The following is a 22,048-nucleotide window of genomic DNA, read 5'->3' on the forward strand; positions in this document are numbered from 1 at the left end:
GTGAGTGGTGAAAGGCGTTTCATTATTATTACTGCCATCAGTACATTTCTTCTCATCAAACAAACTCTACATCAAACGAAATATATGCACTTCTTCAATATGTTATTTTTGCACTGCAGTTTATACATCCTGCTTGGCCTGCGTTGCAATATCTAAACAGGGAGTACATCTGGTCCGACCGGTCCCAGGAGTCACTGAAGAAACTAATCCACATTTGAAGGCCCACGGCTACTTCCTGGATTATCTGGTCTTCCACCCTATCCCCACAATGGCACCGCGGTGAATTTGGTTTTAGGTTGGATATTCGACGGACATTCGCGGAACCGCCAGCAGCGTCAGTTTCCCGGACCCGTCAGCAGCGTCAGTTTCCCGGACCCGCCAGCAGCGTCAGTTTAACGGGGAGATCTTCTCTGCAAAACGAGGCTTCATTTAGGGACCATCAACAAATGACTTTTACAATTACACAAGAAAAATGTTATTTTTAATAAATCGACAGCTTCTCGATCATGATGCGAATATGAAGCAAATTCACTCCAGAGCATACAGTTATTGAATACACATTTTAATACTTTAAATACGTTTTATTAATAGTTTTGATGGAAACATTTGCTTATTTCTTCAATAACTTCCAGGTCATGTGACCTAATCACTCAAAATCAATGTTGGGTCAAAGAACTACATTGGCTAAATAAGACACACCTCTTTTTATTGCATTTTAATACTTAAAATATTTTAATATTAATATTTTAATGCGAAAATGAGCTTATTTCTTCAATACCTTCCAGGTCATGTGACCGATTCACTCAAAATCAATGTTGGGTCAAAGAACTACACCGGCTGAATAGGACACACCTCTTTTTATTCCATTTTAACCCTCTAAATATTTTATATTAATATTTTGATGGAAAAATGAGCTTATTTCTTCAATACCTTCCTGGTCATGTGACCGATCCACTCAAAATCAATGTTGGGTCAAAGAACTACACCGGCTGAATAGGACATACCTCTTTTTATTTCATTTTAACCCTCTAAATATTTTTATATTAATATTTTGATGGAAAAATGAGCTTATTTCTTCAATACCTTCCTGATCATGTGACCGATCCACTCAAAATCAATGTTGTGTCAAAGAACTACACTGGCTAAATAGGACACACCTCTTTTTATTGCATTTTAATACTTAAAATATTTTTATATTAATATTTGAATGCGAAATTGAGCTTATTTCTTCAATACCTTCCAGGTCATGTGACCTAATCACTCAAAATCAATGCTGGGCCAAAGAACTACACTGGCTGAATAGGACACACCTCTTTTTATTGCATTTTAATACTTAAATAATTTGTATATTAATATTTTGATGCAAAAATTAGCTTATTTCTTCAATACCTTCCAGGTCATGTGACCGATTCACTCAAAATCAATGTTGAGTCAAAGAACGACACTGGTTGAATAGGACACACCTCTTTTTATTCCATTTTAACCTTCTAAATATTTTATATTAATATTTTGATGGAAAAATTAGCTTATTTCTTCAATACCTTCCTGGTCATGGGACCGATTCACTCAAAATCAATGTTGGGTCAAATAACTACACTGGCTGAATAGGACACACCTCTTTTTATTGCATTTTAATACTTAAATAATTTGTATATTCATATTTTGATGCAAAAATGAGCTTATTTCTTCAATACCTTCCAGGTCATGTGACAGATTCACTCAAAATCAATGTTGGGTCAAAGAACTACACCGGCTGAATAGGACACACCTCTTTTTATTCAATTTTAACCCTCTAAATATTTTATATTAATATTTTGATGGAAAAATGAGCTTATTTCTTCAATACCTTCCTGGTCATGTGACCGATCCACTCAAAATCAATGTTGTGTCAAAGAACTACACTGGCTGAATAGGACACACCTCTTTTTATTGCATTTTAATACTTGCATAATTTGTATATTAATACTTTGATGCAAAAATGTGCTTATTTCTTCAATACCTTCCAGGTCATGTGACCGATCCACTCAAAATCAATGTTGTGTCAAAGAACTACACTGGCTAAATAGGACACACCTCTTTTTATTGCATTTTAATACTTAAAATATTTTTATATTAATATTTGAATGCGAAATTGAGCTTATTTCTTCAATACCTTCCAGGTCATGTGACCGATTCACTCAAAATCAATGCTGGGGCAAAGAACTACACTGGCTGAATAGGACACACCTCTTTTTATTGCATTTTAATACTTAAATAATTTGTATATTAATACTTTGATGCAAAAATTAGCTTATTTCTTCAATACCTTCCAGGTCATGTGACCTAATCACTCAAAATCAATGTTGGGTCAAAGAACTACACTGGCCGCATAGGACACACCTCTTTTTATTGCATTTTAACACTCTAAATATTTTTTATTAATATTTTGATGGAAAAATGAGCTTATTTCTTCAATACCTTCCAGGTCATGTGACCGATTCACTCAAAATCAGTGCTGGGTCAAAGAACTACACTGGCTGCATAGGACACACCTCTTTTTATTGCATTTTAACACTCTAAATATTTTATATTAATATTTTAATGGAAAAATTACCTTATTTCTTCAATACCTTCCAGGTCATGTGACCTAATCACTCAAAATCAATGTTGGGTCAAAGAACTACACTGGCTGCATAGGACACACCTCTTTTTATTGCATTTTAACACTAAATATATTTATATACATTTTTTGATGGAAAAATTCGCTTATTTCTTCAATACCTTCCAGGTCATATGACCGATTCACTCAAAATCAGTGCTGGGTCAAAGAACTACACTGGCTGCATAGGACACACCTCTTTTTATTGCATTTTAATAGTCTAAATATTTTTATATTAGTATTTTGATGGAAAAATTAGCTTATTTCTTCAATACCTTCCAGGTCATGTGACATAATCACTCAAAATCAATGTTGGGTCAAAGAACTACACTGGCTGAATAGGACACACCTCTTTTTATTCCATTTTAACCCACTAAATACTTTTATATTAATAATTTTATGTGAAAATTAGCTTATTTCTTCAATAACTAATGACTCAAAATCACTTTATTAATTGAATACTAGTCTGTACACAATAGAAACAGCTCTTTATATCGGATAATATTACATCCTCTATTTAATATTAATATTTCTATTACAAATTCAGGGTTTTTTCTATAGCTTCCCTGTCATGTGACCCAGTGATTAATGATCAGAAAGTAATACAAACAAGGCTACACAGGACACATGTTTTACTAATCGTCATCATTGAGCACATTTCAAGTATTACTTGCACAAAGGACATTTCCAATATCCTGTCTCTGCCTTTTTAAGGTCTCTGCTGTCCATTGCCAGACACTGGGCATGGTACCATCGTTCGCAGTCATCACACTGAACCTGTTGAAGTGAAATAAATAATGTATTTATAATATATTTGTACCTTAGATTACCATTCAGTTGTCTTAATACTCAAGTGTTAGTGAGGAATCAGCTGACACAATCATCTACTCCTTAAAACCCACTCCCTGTGTTTTAACATGCTCTATTGTTTTGTTTTTTTTTTTTTGTTTTATTGTTCTGTCTTTTACATTTTTTGATTTAAGTATTCCAGTAGTGAGTGTTGCATTTTTTAAATGTATTGTATTTAGTTGTTTAAAATTAAATGTGTTTTAGGTTGACTTTTAAAATCTGTCCAGGGACTACAGATGAAAAATAGCCTCTTGGCTAACTCTGGCATATTTACAGAAATGTTCATTAATGTGCACTGTCCCTGTTAAATAAATAAATAAATGTAGACATCACAATTACACATTTTCTTCACAACAGCACATCCAGTCTGTGATGGGAGATCCAGATCCTGGAGGCCTTAAGGCAGCACACATAGCACAATAAGTGTGCTCATCAAAGACTGAAACAAGATAACAATACATGTATGTCAGCTTCTATATAAATACATATATATATATATATATATATATATATATATATATATATATATATATATACATATATATATATATACACATACAGACACCCATATATACATATACATATATTCATATTTATTTACCTGGTGCAGGGCTGGCCCTAGACTTTTGGGGGCCCTAAGCAAGATTTTGTTTGGGGGCCCCCTTCACTCTAGCGCGTTCTCACTACACACAACACGGAACCAACTTTTGTCTTATGATGTTAGTATGAGCACACATATTGTACAAATAAGCATGTAAACACTAAAGTGGGACCTGAGAAGAGCAGCACAGTCTTTAAATTGACTACAAATAACTACCTAGGCTATAACTAATGACTATATAAACTCAGTGAACAGAAATATAGAAATTCCTCAGTCCTCAGTGACATATGTTTTGTTGTTGTGGCTCTGAGTCTGTACTCCAGCACATTAGATTTGAAATGAAACAAGGACTATGAGGTTAAAGTGCATACTGTGACCAAGTATTAAATATGACTACTTTGTTGAAGTGTATGTTAATTTGTCCAATATTACATTTGATCCCCCATTTTAGGGGATCAAAAGTACTCTGACAAATGAACATAAACTTGAATAAAGTAGTCATATCAGATAGCACTGATGAACTGACAGTACAGAATAAAAAGACTGACAAAGTGACCATCACTGTTCAAAGATAGATATTTTTAATAAAAAACACTCAACACTAAATAGAATATATAAATAGATCCAAAAATACCTTTAAAGGATTAAATAATATGTGCAAAACAAACTGCTTAACAATGAAATGAAATGTAAAAAAACAAATGCAAATACAAATGTTCCTCTCGTACGTACAGTCAGAATTGTTCTCTTCTTGCTTTCCTGGAGGCAAAGTCATTGATGACCTGATCATAGGAGATCTGGCTGCCAATCTGGTGGTTTATGCTGATTATTGCCATTCCACTCAGGCGATCCTGGGCCATGGAGGACCTCAAGTATGTTTTTATCAGTTTGAGCTTCGAGAAGCATCTCTCTGCGGACGCCACTGTCACTGGAAGGGTACAGGCTATTCTCAGCGCTATCCAAAGATTTGGATAGATCTCACACAGCTCGTTTTCATTTAAGAAGGTGAGCATCTCCAATGTGGTCATATCTTCTTTGGGAAGCTCTGGAAGGCTTTGCATCTCCATGGCTAGCTCTCTCCAGTCAACGTCTGCCTCTTCGCCACAGGTCAATGTTTTTCCCAGCAGGGCACATTGGTCTGTAAGTGACTCATCATCCAGATTATGGAAGTTGTGAAGCACTCCAAACTTGTCTCTTACTTCCCCCAGGGACTTGAATCTGTCCTCCAAAGACTGGATGCCACAGTCCACCACAACATTAAAGAATCCTGTTTCCAGTCTCATCATGGCATCAGCCACTGCCTCGTCAGCTGCCTCGTAGGCAAAATGCCTCTTTTTGCTCCGCAGCCTCTTTTCTTTCAGCACTGCCTCAACATTCATATTTCCACAGAGCTCTTTTGCTGTGGCCTGAGCATCTGTGAACCCAGTGGCCCTGTAGGTTACCAGCGATGCTTTGGTTTTGTCTAAGAGACTGACCGCAACATCCAGCTGCATGTTGACAGACTGAAGGAGCTTGCTAACTGTATTGATCTTTGACAGAATATCATACCAGACAACAGTGCAGATTTGGAATCTAAATGATCCAATTTCTTCTGCCAGGGATTGGGCCTCAATTCTGACCATGAGATCATTTGCGTTTTCCCTCACCTCTAGCAAAGCCTCCCTGACCTTATTCGTTTGGTAGCGCAACGGCTCGATGCTATTCACTCTGCTCTCCCACCGCGTCTCACTCCAGGACTTGAGAGTGATGTACACATGTTTTTTTAGGATGGTCCACCTCTGGGGAGAACCTGAAAACAAGGTGTACAGCTTCTGAACATTACCAAAGAAGCAAGTAGCATCTATTGATCCTTTGGCTGAATCCGCCACCATCAAATTCAGTGTGTGGGCTGCACAAGGAACATACAGAGCTCGAGGATTCTTCTCCAACAGCCTGGCCTGCACCCCTTTATTTCTGCCCTTCATGTTTGCACCATTGTCATAGGATTGTCCTCTGCAGTCCTCAAAGGGGATCTTCAGCTCCTCCAGCCTGTTCAAAATGAGTGTAGACAAACCAAGCCCTGTGGATGCAGGGGCTATGATGAACCCCAGAAAGTGCTCCCTGATCTCAGTCCTTTTCTTCACACTCACTGTTCGAATCACAACAGTTATCTGCTCCTGGTGGCTGACGTCTGGGGTGCAATCCAAAATGATGGCAAAATACTTGGACTCTTTGATTTCAGCCACCATTGCTGCAAGTATTGTGTCACTGATACAGGACATGAGTTCATTTTGGATTGTTTTACCCAAGTATGTAGTGTAATTTCCTCCACTGTCAATGCGTCTGATGTGTTCTTTCAGAACAGAGTCAAACTTGGCAATTAGCTCAACTTCTTTGAGGAAATTCCCGTTGTTGTGGTTATGCAGGGTGTCAACAGTCCCTCTAAGTCCCAGGTTCCTCTCTGCTAGAGATTGGATGATGGAAACCAACCGAATGAGCACCTCTCTCCACCTCTTCTTCTCTGCCTCCAGGAGGTACAACTCTGTTTTGTCTATTGTCTTCCCTTTTCTAAGACGGAGCTCTAGTTCCTTCCAAGTCAACACACTTTTCACATGATCTGGGCTGTTGTCGTGTAGCTTCAGTAATGCGCCAATATTCACCCAGTCCTGTTGTCCCTCTGTTATGAGCTTTAATGATTTCTTGGAAAACAACTTGCAGCAAAAGCAGTAGACTGAATCATTGTTCTTGGAGTATATTAACCAGCTTCGCTTAACTTTCTCACCATTTACAAGTGTTCTAAACATGTAATGATAATGAAAGCTTCTGTTGTTTGGTGTTTTCGGGAATACAAAATCTCTGTCCACCTGTACTGGCCCCCTAATCACCAGATCTGTACGTACGTGATCGTTAAGTACTGATGGCCACCCAGTTGGATCCATTGGTGAACCAGAGAGAAAAGGAGTAGAAGTTACAGAGGTAGGTGTAGTAGGCGTAATGGTACTGCTCTCAACTTCAATGGGTACAGAAATACCTATAGGGAAATTAATTTTAAAAAATACGTTTTTGTTACTTGACATGTTTACAAGTTGATGTTCCTGGCAATGAACAACACAGTTGAATGATTGAACACAATAGTAATAATAATATTCATAATAATAATAATAATAATAATAATAATAATAATACCATGATTGATTGGACATATAGTGCTTTGCTTTTCTTGACAAACAAAGTTAAGGTCTCTTTGATGTAGGCCTAAACTTACCAGCATTGTCAGAGGTGGTTTCTTCAGTGATGGAAGTTGATGGAACTGCTATGGAATAAAGAAGTATATCATTGTTTAATATATGACTATAGGACTGTCTCTAGATCAGCTGTCTTTTCACCACTATGGCGCTGCTTTTGAGATAGCTCCAAAGTGCTGATCCAGAATCAGTCCTTAAAAACAGGTATCATCAAACTCCTGCCCCATGCATGACAGATATTTATTATAAGCAATGAACAGCGAGCTTGCTCAATAGAACTTCGACAAATGGCAATTGTAGCTAGCTCTATGGGCTTAATCTATACACTTAACACATCATTTACCAGCATTGTCTGAGGCGGTTTCTTGGATGACATCGGAGTCACTGGTGCCAACAGCTGACCTTGTGGTTTCACATTCACCAACAGCAGCGGTGGAGGTTGATTGACCTGCTATGGAATAAAGAAATATATGATTCGTAATGTAATGACTTAATATTCCAAATTCAGAAAGCTCTCACTTTGGGCCCATTTGAACTCACCAACAGTGTCCTCAGTGGACGTTGTGGTGTGTGCTGGCACCTGCTGTGGGCTTCCAAAGTACTTCAGAAGTGCTCCTGAGGAGAGTATGTTACAGAGTTAAGCTTTATGGAAACAGACTTGAAATGGAACATCAAATGGAACATACTAGCTTTATATAGCTAATTCAATATTCAGCCAATGAATACTTGCATTTACATGAACTTAGAACCCACACAATGATGTTTGGATAGTTCGATAGATAGATAGATAGATAGATAGATAGATAGATAGATAGATAGATAGATAGATAGATAGTACTTTATTAATCCCAGGGGAAATTGGTTTACTTGGTCAAAATATGAAACAAGCACATATACCTAGCTAACATTAGCTACGAGTGTGACTTGCTGCCTGAGCTAAATTTTTCTAAAGTAAATTAATCAGTAACGTTAATAGCATCGCATTATTCTACAGAAAGGCTGAGATAATAATGATAACTTGGCTAGTTAGCTAGCTGTAACATTAGCTAGAAAGTAAGTAGTAGTAGTAAGTAAGTTAGAATACTCCCAAATCCAAGTTATCCAACTATTGTTAGTGGGACACAGGACAGGAGACAGAGCCATAATATGAAGTTACATACCTTTATTGTCTTGCCTTTTTTCTTCATTAAGTTTTCTATTTTTTCGTTTTTGATCACCAGAGGCGTATGTCCTTTTTTTGCCAGACATCATGCAAACTGAAGGCACCACAGTTGAGCGCTCAGCTTTGCCTGCCTGCTCGCTCAAGTTGTCACAGCGTTACAAATGTGCCACAAAACCAACCAATCGGAGAACTCGAGAAGGTCAATTCTGATTGGCTGGTCGTCTCCAATCATATCTTCTATCTGAGATAGATGAGAGTAACACCTACGCCACGACGATTGTTTTTGTACTCCAAATATTAAGCAAAATATGTCACATTATATAATGACTGTTACAGAGTCATCATTTTGAGAAAAAGGCCTTCAAAGTTTCCTCTTCTCTGGATCGATCTGATTGATTATTAGCGGAGCAAATTATCAAAATAGTACGGAGGGAAGATATTTTCGTTTGGATTACTGGTCTGGGGGAAGCCCGCGAGTGTGTGTGTGTGTGTGTGTGTGTGTGTGTGTGTGTGTGTGTGTGTGTGTGTGTGTGTGTGTGTGTGTGTGTGTGTGTGTGTGTGTGTGTGTGTGTGTGTGTGTGTGTGTGTGTGTGTGTGTGTGTGTGTGTGTGTGTGTGTGTGTGTGTGTGTGTTTGTGTGTGTGTGTCTTATCACAACTGATCAAGATGGCCAAATTATGCTCTGCTCAGAGGGCCTTGCAAATGATTTTGGAAGAGAGAGAACCATTTGACGATGATGTAGAGGAAGGGGAAGGTGTATCAGAATGTGTGGGTCACATTTCTGAGAATTCTGAGTCCGACAGTGACTTTGAAGAACAGGATTAGATTGAGCATCAGCTAGTTACAAAAAAAAGACGAGCAACAGGACCAGCCGGTCAGCGGGCAAAACAACAAGTAGCACTTTAATTCATGAATCAAGGTTCAAGGTTTTTATTTGTCATACGAACATAGCTACAGTGTGGTTATGACGATGAACATCTTAGGTCAAAGGATCCTCCATTGAAGCAATAAGCTAATTTTTCCATCAAAATATTAATATAAAAATATTTAAAGTATTAAAATGCAATAAAAAGAGGTGTGCCCGATGCAGCCAGTGTAGTTCTTTGACCCAACATTGATTTTGAGTGATTAGGTCACATGACCTGGAAGGTCTTGAAGAAATAAGCTAATTTTTCCATCAAAATACTAATATAAAAATATTTAGACTATTAAAATGCAATAAAAAGAGGTGTGTCCTATGCAGCCAGTGTAGTTCTTTGACCCAGCACTGATTTTGAGTGAATCGGTCACATGACCTGGAAGGTATTGAAGAAATAAGCTCATTTTTCCATCAAAATATTAATAAAAAATATTTAGAGTGTTAAAATGCAATAAAAAGAGGTGTGTCCTATGCAGCCAGTGTAGTTCTTTGACCCAACATTGATTTTGAGTGATTAGGTCACATGACCTGGAAGGTATTGAAGAAATAAGGTAATTTTTCCATTAAAATATTAATATAAAATATTTAGAGTGTTAAAATGCAATAAAAAGAGGTGTGTCCTATGCAGCCAGTGTAGTTCTTTGACCCAACATTGATTTTCAGTGATTAGGTCACATGACCTGGAAGGTATTGAAGAAATAAGCTCATTTTCCCATCAAAATACTAATATAAAAATATTTAGACTATTAAAATGCAATAAAAAGAGGTGTGTCCTATGCAGCCAGTGTAGTTCTTTGACCCAGCACTGATTTTGAGTGAATCGGTCACATGACCTGGAAGGTATTGAAGAAATAAGCTCATTTTTCCATCAAAATATTAATAAAAAATATTTAGAGTGTTAAAATGCAATAAAAAGAGGTGTGTCCTATGCGGCCAGTGTAGTTCTTTGACCCAACATTGATTTTGAGTGATTAGGTCACATGACCTGGAAGGTATTGAAGAAATAAGCTAATTTTTCCATTAAAATATTATTATAAAATATTTAGAGTGTTAAAATGCAATAAAAAGAGGTGTGTCCTATGCAACCAGTGTAGTTCTTGGACCCAACATTGATTTTGAGTGATTAGGTCACATGACCTGGAAGGTATTGAAGAAATAAGCTCATTTTCCCATCAAAATACTAATATAAAAATATTTAGACTATTAAAATGCAATAAAAAGAGGTGTGTCCTATGCAGCCAGTGTAGTTCTTTGACCCAGCACTGATTTTGAGTGAATCGGTCACATGACCTGGAAGGTATTGAAGAAATAAGCTCATTTTTCCATCAAAATATTAATAAAAAATATTTAGAGTGTTAAAATGCAATAAAAAGAGGTGTGTCCTATGCGGCCAGTGTAGTTCTTTGACCCAGCATTGATTTTGAGTGATTAGTTCACATGACCTGGAAGGTATTGAAGAAATAAGCTAATTTTTCCATAAAAATATTAATATAAAAATATTTAGACTATTAAAATGCAATAAAAAGAGGTGTGTCCTATGCAGCCAGTGTAGTTCTTTGCCCCAGCACTGATTTTGAGTGAATCGGTCACATGACCTGGAAGTTATTGAAGAAATAAGCAAATGTTTCCATCAAAAATATTAATAAAACCTATTTAAAGTATTAAAATGCAATAAAAAGAGGTTTGTTCAATAAATGTATGCACTAGGGTGAATTTGCTTCACATTCACACGATCGAGAAGCTGTCGATTTATTAAAAAGAACATTTTTCTTGTGTAATTGTAAATGTCATTTGTTGATGGTCCCTAAGTGAAAGCCTCGTTTCGCGGAGAAGATCTCCCCGTTAAACTGACGCTGCCGGCGGGTCCGGGAAACTGACGCTGCTGGCGGGTCCTCGAATGTCCGTCGAATATCCAACCTAAAACTAAATTCACCGCGGTCACAATGGCCAGGTCAGTGTGAAGAGCTCTGCAGTAGTACCAATCAACAGTCCAAGACATCCATTTTTTTGTAAAACAAGGTATTCATAACGTTCTGTTGAGTAATTTCAGTTTGCAAATGAGGGACTCACATGAATGACTCAACGTTAGCCCTACATTTGTAAGTTGTTTTATTGCCCCATTATTTTTTATTGTGGTAGCAGTAATTCACTGCAATTTCAAATGAAATACATAAAATACACGTTACTGATAATTACTTTTTTTGCACTATACCCATCATTCTATGCATACTTGTAGTAACTAAAGATATGTTGTGCCATGGTGTATTGGTATTTAATTATAAGAAAGACAGCGAAGGCTAACAGTGCACTTTTATTTAAGTATATAGATCTGGGATGTTGACGAGTATTTTACTGAAATAAACTATCTAAGTACTGCTTCCAACTCTGGTGAAAAGACATGATCATGAAACAGCTTTTTCCTAAAGTTTGAAAGAAGGGCTCAAATTAAAACATTTTTTTCTATCATTTACTTTTTTCTAAAAAATTTACTTTTATCGGTTTTGTCAATCTAACTCCCTCTTTCATCATCCATGCAAACACTGTTATCATAAGACACAGAAATGTAATTTGTATCATTTGTGATACCATTCAAATATGCACACCTCCTCACTCTCGCTCTCTTTCTCACTCTCTTTCTCCCTATCCTCAGGTTTACCTCACCCTCCCCTGCTGTCCATCTCCTCACCCTCACTGTGTGTGCTGTCAATAATTGATGATCCTTACTGACTCAAAGGGTAACAGGTCCCGGAGAAAATGTCTCACCCTTTTATTTATTTATTTATTTACAAGTCTATCTTTAAGTTCAGTCAGTCTGAAAATCCACATGCAGGAGGATCGATGTCAAGAAGCAGCTCGTCAGTTTTATAGTTTATGGCAGCTGCTACACCTGTGACCGTGAACGAGTTACAGCTGAACGTCTGGCTGACAGCAGGACGGAGGGAGGAAAGGGAAGCTTAAATGAGCGAGAGGCAGGGGGCAGAGAGGAGGAGGGGTGCCAGAATGATAGAGTGAATTAATTCAACCTTAGCCAGCCCTGATTGACTTGGTAGCAAACTGTCATGTGCAAACACTCACAGTGACACCAAAGCTATGGAGAGAGAAAAGAGGAATGACATGTCTTTCTCCAGAAAGAGAAGTTTCACTTTTGGAGCATATGGAGGGTGAGTAAAATATTCTTCGTCTCAAACTATGTCATTTATTTAGCTGCATAGACTGAAAGATAGTAGACTGAATAGTTTAAGTAACAGTAATTATTTGATATTTGTTAGACAAAAAAAGTAACCGTGTCTATGTAAGATGTTCCATTTTCTTCTCCGAGTAGTTCTCACTTCCTTGTTTACAGTGTGGACAGATTCACATGTGGAGATGAGACGAGGTAAGGTTTTATTTTCCATCGTATTGAGGCTGTTTTCAACATTCAAGATGTATTGTATAAATTAAGAGCTGAATGAGAAGTGATGATTTGTAAATGAACCTGTTGCTGCAGACCTGAAACTGCAGAGGAAAACTTACTGGACTCTCCTGCCGGTGACAGAAAGCCTTTCCTCCCTGCCAGCAGCAACCAGAGGGTGATACCATCAAAATGTTCAGCATCCTATTTTAATTATATACATTTATATGTTCTAAAATACGGCATTTCTGACAAGTTTCCATTTGAAGCTGAACAACTTGTCATGTTCCTCTTCCTCCCCACGTTTCTCCTTCCCTTTCTCTCCGTCTGCATTTGTGTGTGACGTCTGCTGTCTGTTGTTCGTATCAGGACACAGAGCTGTTTGAAATCATTGAAAAGCTGCAGGTGAGTTGCATCACCATTGATCCTGTGCAGTGTTCAGTGGCGTCTGAGCAAGAGAAGTTTCTTATCATCTTATCAATACTCCCCCCGTCCATCAGGGCAGCAGGATCGATGAGCAGCGGTGTGAATTCCCTCTTCCTCTGAAGGTGAGTCTTCGACCTTAGAATAGAAAAGGCATAGAGTGGTCTCCCTATATGGTGTGATCCCGTGTGTGTTGACACTGACCTTTCTATGAACGCCATGACATTTGTTTTCCCTAACAACAGAAACGACAGACCCTCATCATCATCAGGTGCTCCTTTGTTGTCTATTTTAGTCTCAGCTTCTCACGATAGGTGCAGACCTGCCGCTCATCCTCCCTCCGAAGCTAGGGGGCTACTGGGTAGACCCCCCACTGCAGAGGCTTGTAGATGTGAGTCCCACCTCCTCCCACTATGGCTTCGTCCCCGAGTGCTACGACATCATGGAGAGAGATCGGGAGGCTAAAATCTACCACAAGTTCTTCCGCTCACGAGTAAGCAGACTTTATCTAAAGCATCTAGGAAAGTGTTATCATTCCTGAAATCATGTTTTCTCATGTTTCCCCCCCACCCCCCCTTTAGTACCATCACTCATTCATAGCAGTGGATCCTGCTTTGGGGCATCTGGTTCTCTCTGTGTGTTTGGAGGAAGAGGAGAGCAAGCTGCGGGTGATACTCAGGTTGACATCTTCAGCCATTTTGGCCAAATACGATTTGTGTATGATGAAAGCTGCGATACAATAACAACATAGTGTATTAGGATATATAGAATTGCTAAAACTATCACTATATCCTGAGGGCAGTACATGAGACAGATAACCGGTAAAAAAACAAACATATTCCTCTCTTTACCCTCAGTGATTCTAATGCACAACACTGATGGCGGTAGAGAAAGGATCTTGTTCAGATGATCAGATTTTTTCACAGATGACTGCCACATGCACTGTTCTCAGGATATAGTAATAGTTCCAGCAAATACGTCCCAAATATATATTTTATAAAAGTGACCTACATAAGCTTTAAAGTCCCTCTCCACTTGATATTTTACATCATTGTTTGTGCTTCACTGCGCAGAATAATGTTTGAGCAAAGTCTTTGAATCTTTATTTGAATTTATTTAAATCCTTTAACTGTTCATTCCAAGCAATCGAACATTGTAGGCAAAAACAGAGATTGTGTTTCTTGTCTCACAGAATGAAGGAGTGCTCTCTGCATGGAGCTTTCTCTGTCTCTCTTTTCCCCAACATCCCATCTGCTGTTGAATTAGCAAAGGTATCAAACTTATTGTTGAAAGGTTGAAGTATTTACATTAAGCCAAGTACAGAAGTATTTGAAGTCTATAAAATGCATTGTATTCTGTCTAGATGCTCTGTGACAGAGTGACTGTCTCAAAGTTTGAAGTTGTCAGCTACCTCAAGGTAATACCCTAATACTCCGAATAACTTCAATAAAATGACTTCAATCAAATGAAAGCTCTTCTCCCTCCCACTCATCCCTCAGGCTCCAGAACTCATAACTACATTTGATGAACACAGAGTGTCTCCTAATTTCAAGTTTGGGGTTTTGTACCAAAAGGACAGGCAGGTAAGAAATTGTGTAGAAAAATCATATTATTCATTATCATAATATTATGATAATGTGATGTGATAATATGATTATATATGTATAATATAATACATATTATTCATATCATAATATTCATTAAAATAACAAATAAAATATTGCATAAATCGTAACCGACCATTTTGAAAAACATCCATCTCTCTGTAGTTCAATGAGGAGGACATCCTCAGTAACAATGAGGAAAGTGAAGAGTTTAAAGAGCTCCTTTCTATTTTGGGAGAGACCATTCAACTGCAAGGCTTCACCAGGTAAAGTGTAGCTTGTTGATGTTGTTAAGCCGCATGAATGACAAGATTCAAGATTAAACGCTTTATTGTCATGTGCACATTAGCTACAGTGTAGATATGGCAATGAAAAACACAGACACGTGTAAGGAATAATATCACATGATTTATACTCCTCACTATTCTTAGGTTCAGGGGAGGATTGGATGTGTGTCATGGTCAGACAGGAAGTGAAGCCGTCTTCACTTCCTTTCATGGGAGAGAAATCATGTTCCATGTCGCAACTAAACTGCCTTTCACCGACGGTGACCCGCAGCAGGTCGGTTATCACCCTGATGATTCACAGGCCAGTTTCTGAGGGTGTTTTGGGACTAGTGCAAAAACAATGACAGTGACAGTGATCTTTCTTCCTACACAGTTACAAAGAAAAAGGCACATTGGTAACGACATTGTAGCTTTGGTCTACCAAGAAGGCCAGTCCCCTTTTCTATCTGACATTATCAAGTCTCACTTTCTACACTGCTTCCTGGTGGTCCGGAGGATAAAGAGGGCGGAGGATACGACTGAAACTGCGTACCAGGTGGGTGAAAAGCAAACCTAGGTTAAATGTATCATCCCTCTAATAAGTTAATTTATGGGAACATTGTTTCCTAATATTATAAGTCACACTGGGCCTGAGCAATGCTGGAAATTGATTTAAAATCTACCAATCTAACATGTTAGCTTATATTTGTCTTTTTTACATAAAGAATTAACCTTTTTTAATCCTTCATCAATAATATGTCAAATAATCAAGTTCATCACGGGACGATAAAAAAAAATCTTGTCACTGCTCTCCGGTTGACAAACACAATTCTGTGCTAATGTTTTGTATTACTTTAATTAGTAGAAATGTACATTAATGCTGAGCTAGTATCAGTTAATTGCAGTCAAGTTGATATATAAGTCAACATATTTTCCCTTCACAGGTGTCCGTCACAGCCAGAGAGGATGTTCCTCCGTTTGGTCCGGTGCTTCCAGATCCTCCCATCTTCACTGATGTAAGTAACAATAAAAACATCAGAAAGGCTGTTTTAATTTCTTCAATATTACTTCACAGCAGCCTTGTCTTTTCCTTTGCTTTCACCTTATTCAGACTTTACAAACAGACACAAATCTTCCTCTGTCCTGTGTTTTTAGCGTGCCTTGCTGAGAGAATTCCTTCTGACGAAACTCATCAACGCAGAGATTTCATGCTATAAAGCGCAACAATTCAGCAGACTAGAGGTAGGCATTCAAAACACATTTTAATGTTTTATTTATGAATGGCCATGCTCTGATTTCTCTATGCAATGTGTGCTCTCCTGACCCTCTTCTCCTACAAAAGCTCCGCACTCGCTCATTGCTGCTGGAGAGCCTGCATGCTGAACTCTGCACTCGTTCCCAGTGCATGATGGGGGATCCATCAATAGCTTCTCTACCATCCTCAGAGGGTCCTCGGGTGGTGTCTGAGGGGAGTGGAGGATTCATTGAAAACTTCAAGGTTAATGTTGGCCTCTAATTTCAACAGTACTCTCCCATACTTGGCAATGCTATTTTAAATGTACAATTTTTCTTCTGTCATTAGAGAGCCATAAGAGTGCGGAGTCACTCTTTCGAGACCCTCGGGGTGCCCAGGAGGATTGGAGGTAGTGCATCACAGAGGCCCAAGGTAACAATTCACAAATGTGACGCTTTACTGAATAAATACTGATTGAAAGGTTTGTGCTAATGTTATTTTCTATCTTCCTTTACAGGCAGAGAAAGATGGAGAAGGGTAAGAGTGACGAAAACAGGTGAAAATGTTGTCTTTTGAATGACTTAAGGTTGAAACACAGATAACAATTTTTATTTTATTTTCAATGACAGATCTCCAGGTCCTCTGCCAGCTGACAGTCTGGGGCCGTCTGAGATCAAAGATCAAGCCAGTCCTCAAGAAGACACATAAAGGGAAATATCTATTAGAAGATTTAAAATATTATATGGTTACTACTTTATTATCCTGCTGGGAGGCTTAAATGTAAATAGAGTGTAAAAGTAAAAAGTATATCTGAGAATGTAATTATTTTATTGTTATAGCAGTAATGTTGTACAAAGTATTTACAATGTTTTAAAATTAAATGTTAAAGATATAAAACTGGCTTGAGTAAATGTTGTAAGTCTATACTGGTGAGTTGTTATAATAAACAGTTTTACTTCATTGAGGGGGGGGGGGACAGGGGAGAGGAACAGCAGAGGAAAGTAAATGAAATGATAGCGATTACTTTAATGATAAATATAGGGGTAATGATACCAGTAAATATAAAATATAGTAACTAGCAAGATAATTGATTGTGACATATTAAGAAACAAACAAGTTATAATAAAATGAAATCAAGCAGAACAGGTGTGGTAGAATAAACCACCAGTAATGGAAGAAGTCATCGGAAATCTTACATAGGGCTATATAAAAGATTATTAAATAATAACAATACAGATAAAATATGCATTTAATTTTAGCTAAAAGAAACAAGCTCATTGGACAAAATGTGGTTTTGAACTGTTTATTATGATCATTGTCAGTATATATAGAGCATGTGTTTAAGTTTCAGAAAATATGTATCAGAGAGAATGTACATGATGGAAGAAATAAAAAGATAGGGACGAACAGGATCAGGAGTGAATACAGGACTGTGTTTGATGAGATAATTAACATATAACAAACAGAGAGAAGGCTATCATGGTGACCTTACAGGCTGTGCAAGGTGAAGTCGGATCAGACTGCGAACTATACAGCAACCAACAAGTAAGCTAAAGAGTAGTACAAGTTTTGTTACAAGTCTGATCCCATACATGTGCATTTCACAATAAAATAGCCTAAACACGTAATTATTTCAGGTCCTGACAGAAGCTATTGTTGTAGCTGAAAGGTTAAATGAAATGATGAAAGAGACTAGCTATTTTGAATGCTGTATCAATTATTTAAACCAAAGCAACTAGTCTACATACAAATGCAGCAAAGTAATTGGGAACATAAGTTACATTAACAAAGTTAAAATAATAATCAAATCACATTTCAAAGATAGATCAGTTATGGGCTTTTAAATGATTTTCAATATTTTCGAAAAAATAGACTAATTGTTGGTTTAATAAATCCTTTTTTAACCCATAAGCAAGTTCAGCATTTCTGCTGTAGTACTATGCTAACTCCAGAGGGTGGCAGGAGTGCAGCATTCAGGATGCAACCAGGATGCAACCCGTCGTAAAAATCTAACGAAGAAGAAATAACATAATCCTTATCCTCTGTGCGGACTATGGTACTACAGAGTTTATGGTACAGACCAGACCAGTCAGAAAAGTCTAGCTAATTTGCAGCTAGATACAATTCATACGGATTAAAAAAACACATGCTAACAACTTTTCAAGCTAAGGTAATTTCCGTCACTGTTTTGACTTAAAACAACACCATAGACTGCATTTATAACACCGGACAGGCAGCCCTGTGTGGAGTTATTGAACTTTGACACACTGAGCAGGGCACACTGACACTCTCTATAAACTTTGAACTTGACATTATATTTAAGCAAAGACAACAGTGAAAGCCTCTAACCTCTGCAGACCTGAAGATGACATCAAAGAAAGTGATCGAGTTGTTTTACGATGTGGTTTCTCCCTACTCCTGGCTTGGCTTTGAGGTTTGTTTTTAAGTTTCGATCACACAGACTTGGTTAACAACTAGACCAAAGACATGAATAAAGAAACGTGTTTATGTTTGTGTTTACAGGTCATGTGCCGCTACAGAACCGTGTGGAACATAGAGCTCAAACTGCGACCTACATTTTTGGGAGGCATCATGCAAGGATCAGGTAAATAAACAGTGGTTCAAAGTAACGGAGTACATTTACTCAATTACTATAGCAATGTTGAGATATTTGTACCTCACTTTAGCATTTCCATTTTCTGCAACTTAAAACTATTACTTTACTGCATTTTGTGTTTGCATTATGTCCTGTGTTTGCACGTGTGTACTAGTGTACTCTTTTAAAAGAACATCATTGTGAACATTTGGTTTCCCCTTGGTGGATTAATAAAGTATGTTTTATCTGCGTTGACTTGAAATGTGTTAAACACTCAGATTCATTAAGCAAAATCTAATCAACAAATAAAACTTAATATTGTATTGTAAAAAGTTAGGATAAGCTGTCAGGCTACAAGAGATTGAGCTCGTTTTTTTTCATAAAATATGTATCTTTCTTGACAGGTAACAAGCCCCCTGGTCTGGTTCCAAACAAATTCCTGTACATGACCAAGGATCTGAACCGCTTGTCAGAGTATTTTAATGTTCCCATGCGATCTCCCTCTGACCCCTTTGAGGCCATGTTCCAAAAAGGTACATGATGTGTATTCATTCAAACCATGGCTGGATTCAGTGTTTGCACAAGAGCGGTACTACTTCTGACTGGGCAAAGCTAGTAATGCAACAGCGTCCATGTCTTCTTCTGTTTTCTTCTCCTAGGCTCTTTGAATGCAATGCGGTTTGTGACAGCCGTACAAGAGAAGGGGAAGGGAGGAGACGAGCAGGTGGAGCGGGTGTCCAGGGAGCTGTGGAGAAGGATCTGGTATGAGGACAAAGACATCACCGAGCCTGCATCACTGTCTGAGGTACCATCTTATCTAGTCTGGTGCTGTCTGAGAAGATTAAAGCTAGGGTACTATGCATACTTCAGAAGTAAATAGATGCAGTCACAGTGGTTTTTTGTTGTTGTTTTGTTTATGCAGGCAGGAATAAAAGCAGGACTGTCTGACAGCGAGATTAAGGAATTACTGGAGCTGTCCAACTCGAAGGAGATCAAAAACAAGCTGAAAAGCTCAACACAGAATGCCCTGGATTATGGGGTCAGCTTTCCTTCAGTTTTTTCTTTAACATTCATGAAGATTCAACATTATTAACTGAATGACCAAACTCTCTCCTATTTCTTCTTTCCAGGCATTTGGCTTCCCCCTTGTGGTGTGTCACTTAAATGGAAAACCAGAGATGTTCTTTGGGTCTGACCGATTTGAGCTCATGGCCCATTGTATTGGTAAGTTTTACTGTGCAGCAATCACAAGCACATGTAATGTAGAAGCAACAAACTAAAGATTAAAATGACATTGGCATATACTTATTTTAAGGGATTTTGACAAACTTTTGACAACTTTACACACTGTGATGTAGGTGGCTTTTGTCGTTTGGTTAAAACTGAAGCTGTTTAGGATTCTTCTCCATTCTCATGCTGTTCTCTGTTGCAGGGGAAAAGTGGCTGGGACCTCTGCCGGACAAACAAGCTGCCAAGCTTTGAGATACACAGATGCCTTTTGAACACCATGGCGGTGCTTCCATATTCGTATTTCAATGATGCATTTTATTTTTCAAATTTCATATTTCTGTGCCTTCTGACAATAGGCAGTGTTTTCCCAATATCCTCCTGGGACCTGAGGAAAAAAAGTGTCTTCCAATTTCCTTTTTTTTGTGATTTCCTACCTATTTAGGATTAAAAAAACATCTTGCAATTTAGACTTTTTTTATTTTATTTTATTTGAAAATGTTACAGTATGTCCACTGTAGAGGACGTCGGGACCATATTAGTTTGAAAAGACAGCCAAAATTAACAGATAGACTATGTAACGTATTATGGTTATAGAGCGATATTAATACAATAATACATTCACCTTTATTTAAAACATAAATAAGTAATTGATCTGAACATTGCTGTTTATTTGGTCACTAAAAAACTAGTTTGGTTTTTGGTGAATCTTTTCAGATCTTCAAAGACTTTGTAGTCAATGTTGTGGGAGATGTACCTCATTGACTCCAGTCGGCACAGGCTGTAGGGTCATCTTGACTAGTTTGATGGATGTGGTCTCCATTTGACCATGCTCATAGAAACAAAGCCTGCATTCCTGAGGCAATTCTCATTTTTCATGGCTCCACTTAAAATAAAAACATAAATAAGAAATACAGTCTCCTCCAACAATATTGAGTCATAAAGTCCATGAAGATGGTCCTGATGTCCACTAGAATGGACATTTATAAAAGAGCTGTTATTTGAAAACTTGAATTATTTAATTGCTTTCAGAACTAATTATATAGTTCCTCACATGTTAATAAACAAGAATATATATGATTTTCATGGTAAAAATTACAATTATTCAACAATATTTGACTTCTCCTCATGTTGTTTTTGGTATGCCAGCCATTTTGGATGAAAAGAAAGAGGAACTTCCCAGCATGCAATTTTAACCAATGACATATCACTGGAAAGACCAGGATGTCCTCTGTACAGTACATCAGGGATTGATAGAGTAGCTCAAACGAGTAAAAGGAGATGCATGTTAACAAAATGTCCTCTACAATGGACATTGTCAATGGGCTGGGTCCCAGGAGGATATATTCTGATAAAACATATTAGTGTACATAAATAATGTAACATATCAAAGTAATATAATTGATGTGCTTATTAAAAATAACATTGACAACTTCCAGGTGACTTCATTTTCTCTTGAAATACAAATCCTATTTTATTTGTATTTATTATTGTATTATAATTAATGATGAATTAAAGTGTTATCAAAGCTAAAGGTGCAGCTAGTTTGAATTACTTTGTATACTGTATGATAGCTTGTGAATTTACTCCGGGTGTAACTAAAGTCTTATTTAAGAGTTGATTATATTTCACATCATTAATCCAAATCTATAAAGTAACTAAAGGGTTTAAATAAATGCAGTGAAGTAAAAGCGACTATTTACCTCTGAATTGAAGTGGGGTAGAAGTATGAAGCAGCATTACATAGAAATACTCAAGTAAAGTACAAGTATCTCAAAATTGTATTTAAGTACAATACTTGAGTAAATGTACTTAGTTACCTCCCACCTTTGTGTTTAAATACAAAACATCAAAGTGTAGTCTACACATGTCTTTGTAGTCTGTATCTTCATGTTTGATTGCACTTATTGTCAGT

The 22,048-nt window shown here is 37.5% G+C and overlaps 3 protein-coding genes across 7 annotated transcripts; 2 read left to right on the forward strand and 1 right to left on the reverse strand.

Annotated features, from left to right (window-relative positions):
* Positions 1-4,652: 4,652 nt before the first annotated feature.
* On the reverse strand, positions 4,653-9,573 carry LOC307046978 (zinc finger MYM-type protein 1-like). Of its 4 annotated transcripts, XM_079693661.1 has the most exons (4): positions 7,853-9,573; positions 7,656-7,763; positions 7,333-7,380; positions 4,653-7,098 (listed from the first exon to the last, which is right to left on the reverse strand). In XM_079693661.1, exon 4 carries the CDS (start codon positions 7,004-7,006, stop codon positions 4,823-4,825), a length of 2,184 nt encoding a protein of 727 aa, XP_079549787.1. In that variant the 5' UTR covers positions 7,007-7,098; positions 7,333-7,380; positions 7,656-7,763; positions 7,853-9,573; the 3' UTR covers positions 4,653-4,822. The 4 variants fall into 4 exon arrangements, with proteins under 4 accessions (XP_079549787.1, XP_079549786.1, XP_079549785.1 ...); XM_079693660.1 differs by having other exon boundaries at positions 7,333-7,763; XM_079693659.1 differs by having other exon boundaries at positions 7,656-9,573.
* A 2,526-nt stretch (positions 9,574-12,099) lies between these two features.
* Positions 12,100-17,533, forward strand: rap1gapl (RAP1 GTPase activating protein-like). 2 transcript variants are annotated; one of them, XM_079691154.1, is made up of 19 exons: positions 12,100-12,553; positions 12,715-12,768; positions 12,880-12,961; positions 13,153-13,188; positions 13,284-13,331; positions 13,502-13,699; positions 13,788-13,885; positions 14,399-14,477; positions 14,570-14,623; positions 14,706-14,789; positions 14,976-15,076; positions 15,242-15,371; positions 15,471-15,632; positions 16,021-16,092; positions 16,232-16,318; positions 16,419-16,574; positions 16,659-16,742; positions 16,828-16,847; positions 16,940-17,533. In XM_079691154.1, exons 1-19 carry the CDS (start codon positions 12,483-12,485, stop codon positions 17,016-17,018), a joined length of 1,695 nt encoding a protein of 564 aa, XP_079547280.1. In that variant the 5' UTR covers positions 12,100-12,482; the 3' UTR covers positions 17,019-17,533. The 2 variants fall into 2 exon arrangements, with proteins under 2 accessions (XP_079547280.1, XP_079547281.1); XM_079691155.1 differs by having other exon boundaries at positions 12,736-12,768.
* Positions 17,534-18,328: 795 nt separating this feature from the next.
* On the forward strand, positions 18,329-21,569 carry LOC307046800 (glutathione S-transferase kappa 1-like). The gene is made up of 8 exons (XM_079693428.1): positions 18,329-18,480; positions 18,634-18,744; positions 18,834-18,915; positions 19,311-19,439; positions 19,566-19,711; positions 19,829-19,945; positions 20,037-20,130; positions 20,339-21,569. The coding sequence occupies exons 2-8, from the start codon at positions 18,676-18,678 to the stop codon at positions 20,386-20,388; spliced, it is 687 nt and encodes a 228-aa protein (XP_079549554.1). The 5' UTR covers positions 18,329-18,480; positions 18,634-18,675; the 3' UTR covers positions 20,389-21,569.
* Positions 21,570-22,048: the final 479 nt, after the last annotated feature.

Source organism: Notothenia rossii, assembly GCF_949606895.1.
Source record: "Notothenia rossii genome assembly, chromosome: 7".
Lineage (NCBI taxonomy): Eukaryota > Metazoa > Chordata > Actinopteri > Perciformes > Nototheniidae > Notothenia > Notothenia rossii.

What these genes read in the sequence shown, in the direction of transcription:
- LOC307046978 (XM_079693661.1), bottom strand. Translation starts at nt 7,006, where the DNA reads ATGGATCCAACTGGGTGGCCATCAGTACTTAACGATCACGTACGTACA.
- rap1gapl (XM_079691154.1), top strand. Translation starts at nt 12,483, where the DNA reads ATGGAGAGAGAAAAGAGGAATGACATGTCTTTCTCCAGAAAGAGAAGT. An exon ending in CGACTGAAACTGCGTACCAG is followed by an intron (nt 15,633 to 16,020) that starts GTGGGTGAAAAG and finishes TTCCCTTCACAG; the next exon opens with GTGTCCGTCACAGCCAGAGA. An exon ending in AACAATTCAGCAGACTAGAG is followed by an intron (nt 16,319 to 16,418) that starts GTAGGCATTCAA and finishes CTCCTACAAAAG; the next exon opens with CTCCGCACTCGCTCATTGCT.
- LOC307046800 (XM_079693428.1), top strand. Translation starts at nt 18,676, where the DNA reads ATGACATCAAAGAAAGTGATCGAGTTGTTTTACGATGTGGTTTCTCCC. An exon ending in TGAGGCCATGTTCCAAAAAG is followed by an intron (nt 19,440 to 19,565) that starts GTACATGATGTG and finishes TTCTTCTCCTAG; the next exon opens with GCTCTTTGAATGCAATGCGG. An exon ending in AGCCTGCATCACTGTCTGAG is followed by an intron (nt 19,712 to 19,828) that starts GTACCATCTTAT and finishes TTGTTTATGCAG; the next exon opens with GCAGGAATAAAAGCAGGACT.